Source organism: Haliotis cracherodii, unplaced genomic scaffold, assembly GCF_022045235.1.
Source record: "Haliotis cracherodii isolate W230 unplaced genomic scaffold, xgHalCrac1.p SCAF_2, whole genome shotgun sequence".
Lineage (NCBI taxonomy): Eukaryota > Metazoa > Mollusca > Gastropoda > Lepetellida > Haliotidae > Haliotis > Haliotis cracherodii.
Window position 1 is genome coordinate 28,378,908 of NW_027266275.1, and position 18,709 is coordinate 28,397,616.

The 18,709-nt window shown below is 37.8% G+C and overlaps 1 protein-coding gene across 2 annotated transcripts in view; it reads left to right on the forward strand.

Annotated features, from left to right (window-relative positions):
• Positions 1-17,786, forward strand: part of LOC139467935 (uncharacterized) — a 133,877-nt gene extending 116,091 nt beyond the window's left edge. For both annotated transcript variants that reach the window (XM_071249527.1, XM_071249528.1), the window contains 17 exons: positions 122-244; positions 537-725; positions 999-1,139; positions 1,269-1,472; positions 2,236-2,373; positions 2,490-2,611; positions 2,972-3,084; positions 3,595-3,765; positions 4,617-4,780; positions 4,975-5,196; positions 10,876-10,967; positions 11,363-11,461; positions 11,794-11,880; positions 13,245-13,478; positions 13,800-13,902; positions 15,412-15,557; positions 17,000-17,786. In XM_071249527.1, the coding sequence (XP_071105628.1) occupies positions 122-244; positions 537-725; positions 999-1,139; positions 1,269-1,472; positions 2,236-2,373; positions 2,490-2,611; positions 2,972-3,084; positions 3,595-3,765; positions 4,617-4,780; positions 4,975-5,196; positions 10,876-10,967; positions 11,363-11,461; positions 11,794-11,880; positions 13,245-13,478; positions 13,800-13,902; positions 15,412-15,557; positions 17,000-17,054 (2,403 nt within the window). In that variant the 3' untranslated portion in view covers positions 17,055-17,786. The remainder of the gene's footprint in view (positions 1-121; positions 245-536; positions 726-998; positions 1,140-1,268; positions 1,473-2,235; positions 2,374-2,489; positions 2,612-2,971; positions 3,085-3,594; positions 3,766-4,616; positions 4,781-4,974; positions 5,197-10,875; positions 10,968-11,362; positions 11,462-11,793; positions 11,881-13,244; positions 13,479-13,799; positions 13,903-15,411; positions 15,558-16,999) is intronic.
• Positions 17,787-18,709: the final 923 nt, after the last annotated feature.

An 18,709-nucleotide genomic window follows, 5' to 3' on the forward strand; every position in this document is an offset into this window, starting at 1 on the left:
ACAGTTTGACAGCATCTTCTTAGGAGATTTTTTTAATTTTAAATCATGAAATTCAGTTTAGAGAATAATTCACTTCCTTTGATGTAAGAACATGGACATTATTATTATTTCTTCTTTTCAGGACACAGTGACCTACACCATCCTTCAGGAGCCACCAGATAGCTATTACTTCAATATTGTGCCATCCACTGGCCTCATCACAGTTGCCAGACCCTTCACTCAAGACCTGCAGGATCGATATATTGTATGTATTACATTTACCTGAAAATATATTACTATTGTTTTCAGCAATGTGCTTAACCTTTAAAGCTTGTAATTAGGATTTGTCTCATCTCATAATGGCATGATATAATTGGAATACTGTTCAGAGCAGCTTTAAACCCAACTCACTCTTTGTGTTATAAAGAAATTATAATTTATGTTTACCATCTTAATTCTGTGGTATATATAAGATGTTAGAACTGGAAAACATTATTAAAGAATTATCTTCTGTTTGTCATATGTATATGTATTGAAGGGGATTGATCTAATTTCAGATCCGAGTTGTTGCTAGTGATGGCCGATCCTCCCCTAGATCTGATACTGCAACTGTCACTGTGAATATAGTGAGAAACCCCAATCGCCCTGTGTTCAATCCACACAATAATAGTGTGGATGTGTCCGAGTACAAAGCTATACTGACAGTCATTACTACAATTAGAGCCACTGATGCGGATAGTGATTCTGTAAGTTGATTTAACAATGTTTCACAGACCATATCTGTTTGTCATTATGTTGCTATAAATTCATGATTCTTGATGTAAAGATTGTTTGTTCCTACTGTTTTGTCTTTTTGCAAGCAAGACTAGCCACAAACTCCAAGTATTAGTGACATAATGCTTCCACAAGTCCTCTGGATTAGTCTTAAAAAATGAATGTCCAAGGCTGTATAATGTAACTCACTATAAGATGCTCACTAAAAATTATAGTTTGGTGTTAACTTTTGTTACTGTTTTCAGACACTTGGTGGTCAGCTGCGTTATTCTATTACTGGCGTGAGCCCTATCAGTGCCAATGATTACTTCATCATCAGTCCTACATCTGGTGATATCCTCCTTGCAAAGCCTTTGGCTAATAACATTTCACCAAACCGAACTGAGGTAAGAAAAAAATATTATTTTTTTTAATATTTTGATTCTAGATTCTAGATTCATGAAATGTAATTCTTTGTTCACTTCATCAACCATCTTTGAGGTTTAAGGTTTAATGCATAAAATATTTTGTTTCAGCTCACCATACAAGTTACAGATAGGGCCACTAAACCCAAAACTGCCACTACCACCCTTGTCATCAACACCATAAGGAACATGTATGCACCTCAGTTCCCAACAGCATTTATCTTTGCTAATGCCAGTGAACGTGATGCCATAGGCAAAGTCATCGCAAATTTAACAGCCACAGATGCTGATGTCGATGTCCCATTGAATCAGTTTGTAAGTATTGATGTATACACAGTGATTTATGTAGGATTCCTTGGCAGGCTAAGTTGGGTAAATTATTTGGTATTTTCTTCCAACTGAAGTTGGATTTCTAAAAGTTCTTTTATTTTTTAATTCAGACGTATTTAACATTCTTTTCAATGTATAATAATGTAAATTTAAGCTTTAGAGACTCTTTCTCTTTACTGGTCCTGTTGACAGTTAAATCTCATGTGAGCTCTGACCTTGCTCATGTTCTCATAATATTTCGGGATGAAATCGACCGTCAGAAAAGGGAGAAAGTCAAAAATAGGTTACATCAAAATAGAAGACAACTCGGCAAAGCCATAACATTTATTGTAACTTGTATGTGATAATTTGAATGAGAAAACTTGTAATTCCATTTTGGGGATTTTTACTGTTAAGGACTAAATAAATCTAGATTGATGATCATTTTAGGTATAGGATTAGCATATTCAGCACATTAAGCACAAGGTGTGCATAAACAGTTTCGAAGGATGGACTTTTATTAAAGACTACCAATTGAACTTTGTTTTGTCCAGGCAAAGCTCCTTTTTCACAAAAATGATGACTCAAAATGAAGAAACAGTAGTTTCCTGTTACGTTTGTCTCCATACAACTTCTGAATATTTTTTATGGATTAGAGACATATTTGTGATGTTAACCTTGCAGTACAGTTCCCAGCACATTTAATCGACTTTCAATTCTTTTACTTTCTTCACTACATTATTGCATGCTTAAATGTTCTCAATTTCAGACACCAAATGCAGAAATACAATACCGTATCATTGGTCCATCTTCGATTGTGCGATATTTTGGAGTAGCTTCTGATGGCAACATTTTCATTAATCAACCACTGACCAATGATAACAACGAAGGAAACTACGTATATACCGTGAGTATATATTATACAGTGACCAGTGATCTCACTTGTATTATGACTAAAGAGTTTCAGATATTGCTGTCAAGATCCTTAGATAAAATGGTTTATGCATGTGTTCTTTTCTCCAGTTTCTGATTGAGGCTGCTGACCGTAGTTGGAACCGGAAATACTCGCAAATCAACATGACAGTCAGCATCACCCCAATTAATGTGGTTCTTGGAGACCTTGGCTTCATTCAACCTGTATATTAGTGAGTAACTCTTGTTCAACTGATGATCAAGTCAGTAGCTTGTGAGGATTTATTAAACATATGGACGTTTTTATGCAGTCAACATAATGGAGATGTTTTGTTTGTGAGGGTTTCATTTCAACCCGTGTTGCAGTGATGATGTTCATGTACTGATTGTAGCTCTTTCACAGTACATAAAACCAGTAGAATAGATAACACCTCTGTGAATTTGCATTGTGGCAATTAGACTTGAGCAAGATTTAAGTACATATGATAAGCTGTGTTAAAAAGTAATATTGCATACACATGTAGGTAAGATCATGCTGATTAGGAAAGGCTGTCTCCAAGCTTGTTGACATAGGTTTTATTATTGTTTTTTAGCCAAGAAATTCCTGAAAATGTCCAGAACAAGACTGTGCTGTTCTTGGATGTTGTGAATCAGCAGAACAATGAAGTCACGTGTTCCATCATTAGTGGTGATGAAGTAGAGACTGGTATGTTCTGACAAACATTTTTGTCCTGTTACATGAAATCAATGTGTTAAGAAAGTGTTGTTTATTTTACTATAACACCCTTGTGTTTGTAAAGGGTTTATTATTAAGCTATCATACTGCATGCTATCTGAACCTCTCATGTAATTCAACTATAACAAATTAACTGGTAATACAGTTAACTGTATACCTGTTCTTTACATATTTCTTTTTTCTGCATAATTCTGGGGAGTTGTATTTTAATAAGTTTCACAATTTGTTTTAGTTATGTAATAATCATTTGTGTTAAAATTGAATAAGAACCTTATCTGGTTGATAAATCTTCAGCATGAGATAGTAGTATAGCTGTTTTAAAGGTGTTGAGAACATGACTTCATGCATGAAGCTACTGCATTTTTTGTAATTATTGTTCATGCCTAATCTGCATGGATCAAATATGTCTAAATTAATCAATTTATTTTACAAATTCCTATGAGAAAATCAAGATTTTAAATGATGCATGTTTTTTGCTAGGTTTATTCACTACACAGCCAGATACTGATAAGAAGAACTGCTACTTAGTGTTGATGAGGAATCTGGACAGGGAACAGAGAGACATCTATAAGCTGAGAGTGAGAGTGTCACCAAGTCCAAGCAGAAACAAACGAGCTATTGGTACTGACAATGCAGCTGTGCAGACCTACAGTGAGTATACATATCAGCTCACCCTCTCCACTGCTGGGTCCTAGGCTTCCCTATCTTACTGGAATTAAGTTGACAGAAAACACACAATAACTTCAGTATCGACAATATGTCATCAGGTCCAAATTATAGTTTGAAGGTATCAAATACTGGGTACAACACGGAAATTTCCAAACCTGAATATTGTTTTTGATCTCAATCTTTATGTTTACTATGGATTATGCATTTGACACACCATGTTCATACAAGAGGATTTTGTCAGACATGCTAATGTTCAGAATGAAATATATAAATTTGCTCAAAAGGGTGCTATCTGCTAGTGAAAAAATTGTTTGATAGGCATTACTTAGAAGTTGACGGATGACAAGATAGACACAATTTTTATGGATAACAACTTCTATCATACTGTGAAAAGCGATGTTTCGGTATAGATCCTTATACCGTTGTCAAGTTAGGTCCTTGACAACGGTATAAGGATCTACACCGAAACGTCGCTTTTCACAGTATGAAAGAAGTTGTTATCCATAAAAATTGTGTCTATCTTATATGCTAGTGGTTTCTAATCTGTGTGTACACATTTTGTTGATGACTTTTCATCGCTTGATTATGTATAACAGACACAAAACGCCTAAAGGAATTGCCAACTGGGAAGAGAGTTTTGCTTAACATGCATGAAGACGATTGTCAAAAATAGCAGGGTTTTTTTACTATCATCGACGGGTCATGTACATTTTAGTATGTGATATCTGAATGTATGTACATTCAGTATGTTTAGTGTATATCCTTTTAAACCCAGACATCTTTTTGTTATGAATTTCTTATTTTGTAATTCTTCATTTTGTGTTGCAATGCAGATTCCTGGAGAGTCGCAGATATTATCTTGATAGTCACTGATGTCAATGACAATAATCCAATTTTCAAGTACCAAGATGTCCCGTTAAGTGGCTACAATAAGGACCAATACTATGGAGCCATCTCTATCCAGGCTAAACCTGATGAACAAGTTCTCAGAATCAATGTAAGTGTGATTAGAATAATAAATGAATAATCCACCAGGATATTTACTACAACATGCATTTATGTTATAAAATATTGCATTAAGGTTTTTTAATCTAGTATTCTTTTGGTCAAAGTGTATAAACAATTGAATAATAAGGTTTTGACTTTAAGTTTTAGATGTTTATGAACAATGTGTTAATTGTTTGTTTTCAGGCTACTGATAAGGATATAGGTCCTAATGGTATGGTGACCTACAGCCGGGACATGTCACAGCAGACTATTCCACCCTTCGGGGTCACAACAACCGAGGGCATTATCTTCACCACTGCTGAGTTTGACCAATCTCCAACTGCACCAAGACGAATCACATTTGGTGTACAGGCTCAAGACAACCCAACACAAGAGGCTGCTAGAGTCTCCACTACCACAGTTGTGGTATGTAATGCTGTCTTATTCATGATTCCTTGTTATTGCTTACTATGGTAGTAGATTAATTGTTTGCATTCCACAAAGAAACAGACTGACTGTGATGTGTGTTTGTTAAAAGCATAGGAGTGAGTGAGTATGGTTTTACACCCACCACTTTAAGCAGTATGCCTGCAATATCGTGCTGGCCCACAGATACCATGCCACAGTTTAACACTGTATACTGACTCCGAGCCTACCAGTCCTAGTTTTCACCCCTTAATGCCGAATGCTAGGCAGGTAAACATCAAGTTCCATCTTTTAATGTCTTTTGGTATGACATGGCCGGGGATTTAACTCACAAAGTTCACTCTCCAGGCAGACACTCTACCACTAGACCATGGAGGCGGATGTATCCATGTATAAAGTGGAGGAGTTAGGACAGAATAACTGAGAAAAAAGATCCTAATTTACTCACTACAGCTTTTTGTTCATTGTGTGTTAAAGTCTGCCAGAAGGTACAAGGATAAGCTATGCATGTTCCTGCACTCATAAGCATATAATTCTCATGAATCCTCTACTTATATTACATCTTTGCCATAAATTTTGGCTTCAGTCACTCTAACTAAATTTTCAGATTTTCAACAGATGTCCTCTTCACTGTGAATTACACACAATTAGTTGTTCCCAAATAGCATTATAGCAACCCAAGCTATGACGTGTCCAATTTAATCATGGGAGATCCTCACAAAACTCCTCACAGTATCTGCTTCAGACCATGGCTTCTATACCTACTACTCTGTCGAATGAATCTACTTCTACATTCTCTATGACCATGTTAGAAGCAGACAGTATTGGCTAAGAAAAGTCCTCCGGCCAAGAGGCAGCATTGGGAACAGCCATCTGTTCAGACCAGCCACTGCTATAAGGCCTACCCCAGATGACCATACGTACCAGCCGGGTAGAAGCTCCCAAGCATTACCCTCCCATGAGACACAGGCATCTATATATCTTTTTGGGTCCAATCATGATACCGCAAGGCCATCTTCCTCATCTAAGACACTGTACGGTCCGCACGGACCCCACGGTAGCCCAGCAGAACGTTACGGGAGCGTCATTTCAACCTCATAGTTACCATCAACCGATGGTACCCAAGCCAACTGCTTGGACAGCACAGGGCTGTCCATGGTCTACCGACAGAGATGGAGTTTACATCATGGGACAGCCTGGTGGTTTGATGGAGAACCATCATTCCCGTACGGGTTCAGTTATACACGGGCGGCAGAGCTCCAGATAAGCTTTTGGTGTTGTGGGTATTTTACCCATGCATTTTAAAATCATTGGGTATCAGTAATTCTATCTGGGTATTCAAATTTTTGTTACCCACTAGTTTTTACACATGTGGGTATTTAAGGTAAATATTTAAAAACACTATTCATCTAGTCCCTGCAAACTAGTGTCGTGTGGGTTCGAGAGCTTTATAGGACTAAAAAATACCATGATACTTCCACAAGAAAGTGTGATGGCAAATGATCATGATGTAACTGTCATTATTGAGTTTGGCAAGGGTGACGGAATGCCCGTTTATAATTTAAAAATAAGTTGCTGATTTGCTAAATGAATACGCAGGGTTACTTCACAATATTTTGATGACACGCACAAGTTTTATTTTTGTAGCGTATCTGTAATGTTTGTTGCGTATTTGATACGCTTGGATTATATTTTACTGAGTATTTCTGCATTTCTGATGCGTATTTTATGCAGATACGCAGCTCATCTGGAGCTCTGGGGCAGTCGTCACAAACCGCACGAACCTTACTCATAGCAGGAACCTGGACACCAGAGATTAATGAACTGCACAGGGAACACATTGAGTGTATGGATTATGACTAACATCCACCCCTCCCGGGAGTTACCCAGTCATTCCGAGCCCTAATCGGACCTATATGAGGAGGTTAATCAGTCTGACGATTCACCCCAACCGGATTATACAGAGGGAGTGCTGGAATACAGAGGATTTCATGCTCCCATATCATCTCAACATATCCACCAGACATTGCCGTAGCCATGCTAGACAGGCATGGTGGTACATTAGGCTCCTGAAAGCCTACTCAATCTCAGACATGATGGCCGGCTACCCTTATCTTCATTGAAGCAGGAGTTGTATCAAACCCATGATTCTCCACTTCCAGTCCATAAAGTTTTGGAGAGGACTTTTATGAAACTAGTACCAAACCCTAATGCTTAAGTCACGCTACCTGCTTCCCGGGATAAAGACATGTCTATGACGTCCAGACATTTTATGGACATTGACGCATATATCAACTGGTTGTCGTGTCCTATCAGGCACAACTTTCCACCGTTGCAGACATCATATGATAGAATATCCGCAGAGACTCCTATGACTATTTAGGACGGATCAGGTCGTATTCATCCACAGCCTGCTATACACCATAGCCAGAATGCAGGAAGACTTACTCATCCACCCAAGTCAGGATGTCTTCACAGTTAATCCGGGTACAGCGTAAACAACTACTAGCACAGATTCATTCAAGAGCTGTTTCCAACAAAAAGGTTGATAATGTCATAACCGATATCTGCTCCCAAGATATTCAATTGCAGATTAGGACATGTCATAGACGAAGTCAGACAAGACACAACTGAACGATTCAGGTGTCGACTATCAAGCTAGCTGTCAATGCACAGGGATTTTCCTATCCCTGAAGGGATCAGAAGGACTCATCATATAAACAGCCACCAAAGAAGTTTGTTCCCTCCAGGTAGGATTCGTTCCAACCGAGGGGTACGACAAACATCAGTCTTCTCAGGATTCGTTTCGTCAGCCCGACTACAAGAAACGAAGAGCCTATCGCCGAGACTGGCTGTCAGAAAGTGACTAAAGAAGCGAGCCATTCCGAAACTATTGAAGATCAACAACAACAAAGGTTTTTTATTCTCCTGTATTCTTGGTTCCGAAGAAGAATTCACCCGACATGAGGATTATAAAGATCCTCAACAAATCATTCCTGGTACCTCCTCCAAAGTTCCAGATGGAATCAGTACAGAAGTTGCGGTCGACTTCGAGGACAGGAAATTGGCTTATCAGTCTCGACCTGCAATCAAGGATCAAAGCCACGAGTTCCAGGTCTTTCCATTCGGATATCAGTAGGTTGTACGAGTGCATGAGTACCTGGACGATTCCTGGCAGCAGACCAAGAAGAAGCTCACTTACACCAGAACATGCTATTTCTGGTTCAGCTTATGATCTACCAAGGCCTCCGAGTCAATTCATCCAAGTCCCAGACCACTCCGGTTCAAGACATTGTATACATCGGAGTGCATTTCCAACTCCACAAGGGATATCTATGTCCACCAGAGGATCGATTTGTCAAGACTATTATCATGATTCAATCCATATCAATTCAACCCAGCAGGTCTCTAGGGTGATGGATGTCTCTTCTAGGCAACCTAACGTCTCTACAGGATAAGACCTTCAGAGGAAGGTTGATGTTATGTCCTCTACAGACATGGATCAACTCAAAAGCTAAAACACCATCCATTTACAAATGCATCAGATTCGGGATGGGACGATCTCACGGTACAAGGATCTTGGAACAAGGAAAGAGGATCATACACATCACCTGCAGGGAAATAAAGGCCATTTATTACGCCATCCTGGCATGGGAAATACATATCTTCCAACCGTCCACCCTCATAGTCAAAGACAACACCATAGTAGTGGCATACACACAGAATCAAGGAGCAACCAGATCCAGTTCTCTGATGATGGAGACTACACAATTGTTGCCTTGGCAGACGGATGTTGGATGAAGCAAGACATATTCCCAGGAAGCTGAACATCCTTGCCGACAGCCTTTCTCGTCAGGGGAAAATAGTGCCAACAGAATGTAACTTACATCCTGAGATCTTTGCTTGGATAACCAAATTATGGGACACACCAAATCTAGATCTTTTGCCACCTGCCTAAATCATCAACTTCAGGTTTATGTCAGTCCAGTTCCGGATCCACTGGCTCACCAGATCTATGCGCTATCGATGGTTTGGACGGGGCTATTTGTATACGCATTCCCACCATGACCTTTCCTAGTCAAGGTCATCCACAAGGTTGAGGAGACGGATTGCATGATAATCTTGATAGCACCATTCTGGCCAACCAGAGCGTGGTTCCCCAGATTATGAAGTCTTGTAATGGAAGAACCTCTCCAGTTACCTCTCTGTCGAGATCTGTTACGACAGACCAGGTCAAACATTTTCTTCGACAATCTGTCCAGCCTTCATCTAACCAAAAAGATGCAGACATCTGGGTACTCTGTACTTGCATCTGAGGCTGTGGCAAGACCATGGAGACCTTCATACTCCCTTGTAGTTATATATGACAGAAGAAAGGATAAGTTCGTCCAATGGGGAAGACGTCGGGATTATATACAAATACAATCCCCATCCCTATCGTAGCGGACTTTCTACTATATCTACGTCAGGACAATGGTACGATGGAAAGTTACAGATCACTTCACTCTGTACTTCAACATTGGAAACCATCCCATTCTAAACAGACTAATGACATCCTTCCTACTAGAAGATGTTCACACACCTCGTATCTTCCCCAAGTGGAATCTATCTGTTGTGCTATCGGCACTTTTAACAGAACCTTACGAACCCTGGCTAAGACCACCTTACCCCAAAAGTCCAGTAAAGCCTCCTTCCTCCTAGCCATGCCAACAGCAGCAAGAGTTTCAGAACATCATGCACTGGACTATTCCAGTCTCACCCATGATCAACATTGGACCTCAATTACTCTAAGATCGCTCCCACATTTTGTAGCCATTCTACCACCATGGGGCTGTAGACACTTACCATTCCTGTCTTGGGACAGACAGTGGACTTCTCTGTCCAATCAGAGCTCTCAAATTCTGCCTCTCGGCTACAGACCCACATAGACACCATCGAAGGAGGCTATTCATATCCTGCAAGCCTCTTTCCAATAAGGACATCAACAAGGCTACGGTAATGGGCTGGCTTAAGTCTACAGCAGTTGCAGCAAGTTATACGCAGGCACAGAATTCCACTCCCAGTCTTGGATCCTGCTCGTCTCATGAGATCAGAGCCCTAGCCACGAGTCTCGCTTCATGAACATTTGTTCGGTGGAACAAGTGGTGTCTAGCTGTCAATGGGCCTCACAAACCCCTGTCACCAGCTTTTACTTGAGCCCATTGTTGCGGCGCAAACAATCATCCACCAATAGTTTCTTCCTTCTACATTCTGTCAAAGATGTAATAGAGGTAGAGGATTCGCAAGAATTATCGAACAATAGTTATCATTGTTAATAATTCTAAGAATACTACCTCTTTCACATCAGAAGCACTCCCACCCACCTCTCGAATTCATCTTCCTCTAGTGGTTAGATGTTGGAAAGAAGTGAGGTTTCCCACCATTGCACAAGTCATAGCTGGGGTTGCTATAGTGCTATTCGGGAACAACTAATTGTGTGTAATTGACAGTGAAGAGGATGTCTGTTGAAAATCTGAAAATTTGGTTAGTGTGACAAACCAAAATACAGGATTTATGGCAAAGATGTAATAGAGGTAGTATTCTTAGAATTATTAACCATGATAACAATTGTTCGATATTTGTTGTTTGATATGGTTTAGGTATATTATGAAATTTCAGTATATTTTTGTTATTTTGCAGGTAAACCTAATTGAAGAGTACAATAGATTTATACTTGTTATGGATAAAACGCGGGCTAATGAAATCATTCCCAACAGTGAAATGATTAGAAAGTAAGTATTCACTTGTTTTATTCATGCAGGGCAACAAACATATCAGAAAAGATAGAAATATTGACCATCAGTTTAACAATATATCTCTATATACAGTATATATATATTTGGAAACAATCCAAGAAGAAAAACACTGCATCTGGTAAACAATGAAAATATGTTACCATCCTTGTTAGCAATTTAGAAAAATTGGAAAAAGGTTAAAAATAAATATATTTACGCTAAAATGTCTGTTGGTTTTGTCAAGGCAACAAACATAATTTCATATACAGAAAAATGGATTTTTCTTCACAAAGATGATAATGTACTATTTATGCACTAGAAAAGGCTGTTTTGGTGAGAAAAACAGTATCACTGTTATGTGTCATAATTAATCAACCATGTGTTTTCCTCAGATCATTGCAGGATGCTCTTGGCTACCTGGCTCTCATAGAAAGAATAGAAGGCAAAAGAACCCTGCAAAACCAGAATGATATCCAAACAGAAATGGAGTCGTAAGTAATATTTCACCAAGTGATAACCTATACATAACAAGTTAGCACAGTACTTTGAGTATGCATTTAACTTTAGCTTTAATCTCCAATAGCATTGAGAAGTGAAAGCATGCATAGTAAGGACATTAAGTCATCTGTAGTACTAGCACAAAATGTAAATGGTGTGTCAGTCGAGTTCTACATGGTCAGTTGATTAAAGTAAGGACATCTACATTTCACTCAAAATGTTGTCGCTTTACATAAACAGTTAGTCTGAATTGAATTTAGTACTAGATGCATCTCCCTCATGGTGTATACTATGCCTGAATCTCTACAATGATATTTTCTTTCAGAACCGATATTGTGTTTGTTCTGGTTGGAAACGAAGCTGACTACAATTATGCACTTCTCAACAATACAAACCAAGCTATCCGAGACAGGTTAGTAATGGACCTTATTAGTTATCTTCACTGTCAGTTATTGAAAAATGATTTGAGGTTTGTGGAAGCATATTTTTCTACTATGATATAACCAGTTATTCAATAGTCTGGTAAACAGTCACTGTTGTGTATCTGGGGATTTTAGGATATTTTCTCAATGATGTTTCCATTTTCCATTTTATTAAATTTGATTCCATTGAGGATATTTTCTCATATTATTTCTCAGCCAGAATAATCTCCAGTCATTCATATGATATAACGCAGTCTTAATAATACAGTCAGATTATGTAAACTAACAATCAGGCTGCTCATTACAATAAGAATATGTCATACAAACAATATCAGAACATGTCTTACAGTTAAATAGTATAATACGTCGTATACCTGTAACCATAGTAATGGAGACATAAAAGTATACTTGGATAATATGATCGAGCATTGACTTGTCATGCCTGAAAATATAAGCCTTGGATAATACTTTCTACAACAATGTTAACATGAAATAGCCTGCATGAATCATAAAACGTCTCAGTTCGAAATGTGCTTGGAGGTTTGTGACACTGCTTGCGTGGACAAAATGTTGTACTAGGTGTGTGTGACCGTAAGATTGTTGTGTATAAGCCACTGGAGCAAACCAGAGCTAACTACTACCATAGACAAAGACATGCTCATTTGCCAGCTATTGACAGTATGGAGGTTGTATTTACACTGGGAGTAGCCCGGCTAGCACTCCCTGCGCTTGAGCTCTCGGCACGTGAGAAGTTTGTTTAACAACGGTTTGCCAGCGAGAGTTAGAGACCCTCCTCAAATGGTCTTTGCTTGGCTCAAGATGTCGGGATAGGAACTGTGTGGAGATATCGCTTGTTTCGAATTGGGATTTATTCAGAAATTGGATATATACTTTTCTGTGTATTCATTGTGTTTTTGTGCTATAAGGTAAAACTGAATTTGATTTTGTTTGTATTTTAAACAAATGAATACATTTTTAGTTGATTTTCACTTAGGAGTGTGTTGTGTTTATTGTTTATATTTAATACTTAATTTCATCCTTTTATGTTTGCAATATGGGTGAATGATACAACTATATTTTCTTTTCTTTTCTTTTCTTAACTGTTAATAAATCAGTGTCTTAATTTTATGAGTGCTTTTGTCACATTATTGAAATTTAACCTTTTGAAGTCAAAGAATGACAATACTATTGCTTTTTGATATTCTACAAAGTAATCAGTGAAAGGGAACTTGTGTCCTTGAAGTATACAAAAGAAAGAAAATGATTGAGTTACGCTGGATATTAAAAAAACCTTTCAAATGTTGTCCACATGCTGTTATTATTCCATCAAAAAATTGTGTCTTTTCTAATGCAGAATACTGTCAGATGACACTCGGTCGAAATTGAATATTCGTATTGGGACGGACACTAGCTTTAACGTTGAGCGTCTGCGACTGCCATACCCACAAGCTTCCCTGATCCGCACGATGGTGACCAAGTCCTACATCTGGTGGATGGATGACCCATGGGCAGCACTTATTGCTTTGGCTGCCATTATCATTCTACTCAGTATTGTGGGAATCATCGTCATTGTCTTCTCCTACTCCAGGTTAGATGAACTTTATAAATAGCCTCATATTGTTTTCCACGCTGTGGACCAGTGAAAATGCTGAGACATAATTTGATTTTTGTAGGTGTTTGTGTTGAGAATTGAATTGTATGTTTAATGTAGGCATTCTCGAAAATGAATTAATTTTCACACTCCAACTATCTTTTGTATGGTTGATTGCCATCCCGTGACAATATCATCTTAAGTGTTGTTATATCTTTAAGTGGCATTAGAAGTGTAATTGTGGGATGTTTTGATTTCTAATGTCATATGCAGATTTTGTTGCCATCAGAGGACTTATGTAACAATGTTTGGTTGCAGGTATATGAAATTCATCCAGCAGTACAGACTTTATCAACACAACTATGGTGATGCCCCAGAATTTGTAGAACCACCAAGCTTCTTACGAGAATATGAAACTCAGGTGAGTCAGTTTTCTTATGTTGATATTGAGGAGTTGTTTAACTCTACATCCAACTGTGCTGACAAATTTTGAACATTATATGCAGGTGACAGTATACAGCAAACTATAATTCCTTAGAGTACCCTACCTCTCTTACATCTTAACCACAAAGCCTGTATTTTGGCTGTCTATACACTATAAAATCTTTAGATTTTCAACAGACTGTCATGTGTAAACTATATATTGATGGGAGTGAGTGAGTATGTATTTTACACCCTTTTTAGCAATAAGCCAGCAATATCACGGTGGGGACAACAGAAATGGGCTTCACACATTGTACATGTGGGGAATTATATTGATAGGAATGATACTGTCCTTGATTTTTTATGAATCAGCACCAAGACTTCCTATTCATGGTAATTATCATCACAAATATCTCATACAGGTATCAGTGTCCTTCTCTTTGCTATTCTAGGTCTCATACACTTGTTCTATAAGCAGTGATATATGGTAACTCGATTCTGTCGTGTACATGAGACGTTTGTCATATGACATAAGTGCAAGCAAGGTTTAGTTTTTAATCAGGAAAATGACATGTTTAAGTTTGTACGAGTTAAATATTTCATTTCTCCCTGATTCTGGGGTGAAAGGTATTGACATTTTTTTCTGTCTGGAAGCTGCACAGAACACAACCTTTTTGGGCAGGCAGTCTGTAGGATTTATTTGGACCAAGTAAACATATCGGTTGGCCCTTGTTTCCTGGTCTCAGTTGACAGCTATTGATTTCAAAGGCATTTAAGCTGTGAGACTTTACTTCCTAAACACAAAATTGTGGCATGCCAATATTTCAAAGCTTAGTTTTGCCTTCCTATTGAGAAAGTTGGCAGTGATTTAATAATGATCATTCAATATCTTTGTTGAGATTAGAGTGGTTATGTGAGGATATATTAAAGGATGGAATTAAATGTTGATATGTTTTGAGTGTATATTCTGTATTTGTATGAATTCAGGTACTGGCTGTGTTAGGAATTGGTTTTAAAAACATCATAATGGATGATTGGATTGTCCCAACTAATCAATCAAAGAAATTAATTAGTTATCATCATTTTGATGTTTTTCAATGTTCATTTGATTGAAACTAGTTCGCACCTACACAAATACATACTTCAGCACAATGTTTAAAAAAAAGACTCTGGCCTTGCTCTTTCTCGCTTACTTCTCCAAGTACTCTTAAGTAGTAAATAAGTCTTAGCAACATATTATAACAGTTGAAAACTTGACAGTGGAGGCAAAATCGTTTGTTTGATTATGGAATTTTGCATTTGATTGCTTGGTTGTTTGGACTTTCAAGTCAATCTTTTTTTAATTCAATGAACTGGAACACCACTAGGAACTTAAAGTGTTGATTGGATTTAGCAGGATTGTATTCCATCTTCTGAGACTGACAGTACATTAGGCTAACATTGTACAACAGCAGTGTTGTGTCCTGCTCTCAATATTTGCTAAGTGTGTTGACTGTTTCTATTTCAGAGTTTGAATATGTACGTCCCACCTGATGAGCAAATTCAGAGTGTTGGAGAGATCAACATGACGTTTGAAGGTGACACAATGAAGGGAGCGATGCATACTAACCATGGGGAAGATGTGGCAGCAGTTGTTAATCCAATCTTCCAAGGGTAAGTCATGTATATAGTATTATTTGGTCATCAGTATACTGATGAAATGTAAGAGAGGGTTTTATCATGATAAATGTCTGTAAACTTAATTTTTGGCATGTAGATGTATGTATGGTTGCCCTTGGTATTGCTTGCCATTCTTCCTGAAGAGCTACCCCAAGCTAGGCCACATTGGCAGGTGCTGTTCATGTTGGGAACTACCAGACCAGTCCAATGTCTGTATGCCTTCTCACAAGAAGAATGACAGGACACAAAACTTCATCAACATATCGCTGGCCCGTCAAATGTCCATTCACAACATCCAAATTAGTTAGCTTGTGTGTTACCACGCCACACCATAACACTACCCCATACCAATCATGGTCAAGAATGGTTGCACTGGCATACTGCTAGCAAGTGAAATGCAACAGTATTGTAAATGCACATCTCAACAATACATTCTATCATTAGTTCCCTTATTTTTTGTCCGTAGTATATTTTGTTTTTCTTTAAATGAAATATTTTGAAAACCAAAACCTATGTTCAATAGTTGGAAATACATTTGTTTATTGTATGAAGAATTTGATATCACTTTAATGTTTATGAGTTTAATATGCTAAACTTCGGAGTTTAAATACATACAGTGTCAGTATTGGCAACAGTAACCCATATATCTTCAGCTTGAATACTTTGTCCTTGCTCAAATATTGACATTGGCTTTTCGTCACTAAAACAGACCGTTTCTTGACCTTTATCAGTACAAGGTCCCCCCTTGGTTTACAACTTAGGCTCTCCTTTGCTCCATGTTGAGTGATTCCATTACTTAACTAAGGGGTAATAAGTATTTAAGTGACAAGCCCCCTTGGCAAATAAGCAATTTACTTTAAAGCTTTGCAGCTGTCATTGTGGAAATGTGCATTGCACTGGGGTCAGAAGAATCAACAGGAAAGGTTTAGTGGCAGCAACCAGGCTGGGGATAACATTTCGTGCAATTTTACTTCTTGTGAAACTTGATTATTGCAAACAATGACATTTCCAAACTGCTGGTTGGGTGATAATTTATATGATTCACGTTTTGTTGTGACTTCGATGTCTGGTATGAGAAATTCCAGTTTATGTTTCGTGACCCCAGGAGGGGTATCTATTGAGAGTGTTTTTTAAACTTGATTTTCTGTGTTTAACTTGTATTACCTGTATAATATTCTACTCATTTTGATAGGACTACTAATATACTGAAGTCTTTCTAGGATTTTAACATGAAAATTATGTGTAATAAGTGAGGTATATTTTGGAATAATAATGTCAAAAGTTGGGGAATGTATACTAACAATGATTATCAGGATGAATAAAATTAATTGTTGCTTTTCATTTGTATTAATTTGGTTTTTTGAAAGCAATTGATTAGTTTGCTTTCTGTATTAACTTTAATTCTAAATTGAATGTCTTTGTTTTTTAATTTGCAGAGAAGGCCAAGGTCAGCAGCAGCTCTCCTACAATGAAAGCACAACAATATTGTAACATGTAACCTCAGACTTGCCGCCAACCTTGAATTTGACCTTTGACACCATGACCTTTCAAAAGAAACAATCTTGATTTATGATGTTCACAAAAAATCCATGGACTTAGAATAGCTGGATTTACTTGTGGTGCTATGTTCAACCAAATCACCTATACACAGCTGTAACAACCTGGAGGAAAGGTCACACAAAATACACATTTTTTATATATGGTTTGATACATATATGTATGAATCTAAAAGTGCTGTGTCATCAGTTGAACATTGAAGTCTCCCTCTAACCATTGTACATGAGCTGAATCATATCAGCAATGCTGCAGCATCATGCCTTGATGATATTACTGATCTCTGTCAAACATAACATTTGTAATTCAAACTTCTATATCAGGGCTTTTACATTAACTTTCTTCATTTTTATACCAAGACAAAAATACAATTATATTGTTGCTTAAAGTGTTTAAATGAAAAGTGAAAAAATAAAATCTAAAAAGAATTCAAAACATGCAGTGAAGAGATCTGTGTGTGTCATGACTGTTATTGTCCCATAGTTGTTAATGTTTGTATGACTGTAAATTAGACATGTTGACACTGGCACTATGTATATAAGGTAAAGTGTTGTGTACAGATACATTGCCATTGTCCACATTGTCTCTACCATTTCCTATCCATTAGATTTGTACAACTTTTATACAAGTATGATATATTATATATACATGAATAAAGATTCTATTTCTATAAAAGAACTATGGTTCTGTTGTTTTTTTCCTGGCATAAAGTTCTGTGGTATGAAACATGCCAAAATTGTAATTGACAATGTATAATATGTGAAGTTCAGAATGGGACCAGACAGTCACAGACAAGATCAAATTGGCAAATATGTTTAGATTGGAGTAGCATGCTGAGCGAGGGTCTTGTAATGAATCTGGACAGACAGTATGGCAAAGATGGTGTGGCTGTTAAGGAAAAGAGATTGGCTGGACACAGAAAAGGGACATGACGAATAATCGAGTGGGAGTGATGCAGTGTTGGACTGGTGAATGACAGAAATATGTGCTGGTCAGTGAGAGATGGGCTAGATGACAAAATGGATATATGATCTGGTCAGTGAGTGGAAATATGATGGGTGTGGGCAAGATAAATGTATATACAATGAGATGGGCTAGATGGAGAGATGGATATATGATGTGGTCAGTGAGTGTTAAACAATGAGATGGGCTAGATGGAGAGATGGATATACATGTATGATGTGGTCAGAGAGTGTTAAACAAGATGGGGACATGGGCTAGATGGAGAGAGGGATATACGATGTGGTCAGTGAGTGTTATACAATGAGATGGGCTAAATCGAGAGATGGATATATAATGTGGTCAGTGAGTGTTAAACAACAAGATGGGGACATGGGCTAGATGGAGAGAGGGATATACGATGTGGTCAGTGAGTGTTTTATACAATGAGATGGGCTAGATGGAGAGATGGATATATGATGTGGTCAGTGAGTGTTATACAATGAGATGGGCTAGATGGAGAGATTGATATATGATGTGGTCAGTGAGTTAAGCAAAGAGATCGGCTATATGGAGAGATGGATATATGATGTGGTCAGTGAGTGTTAAACAATGAGATGGGGACGAGCTAGAAAGAGAAATGGATATACGAT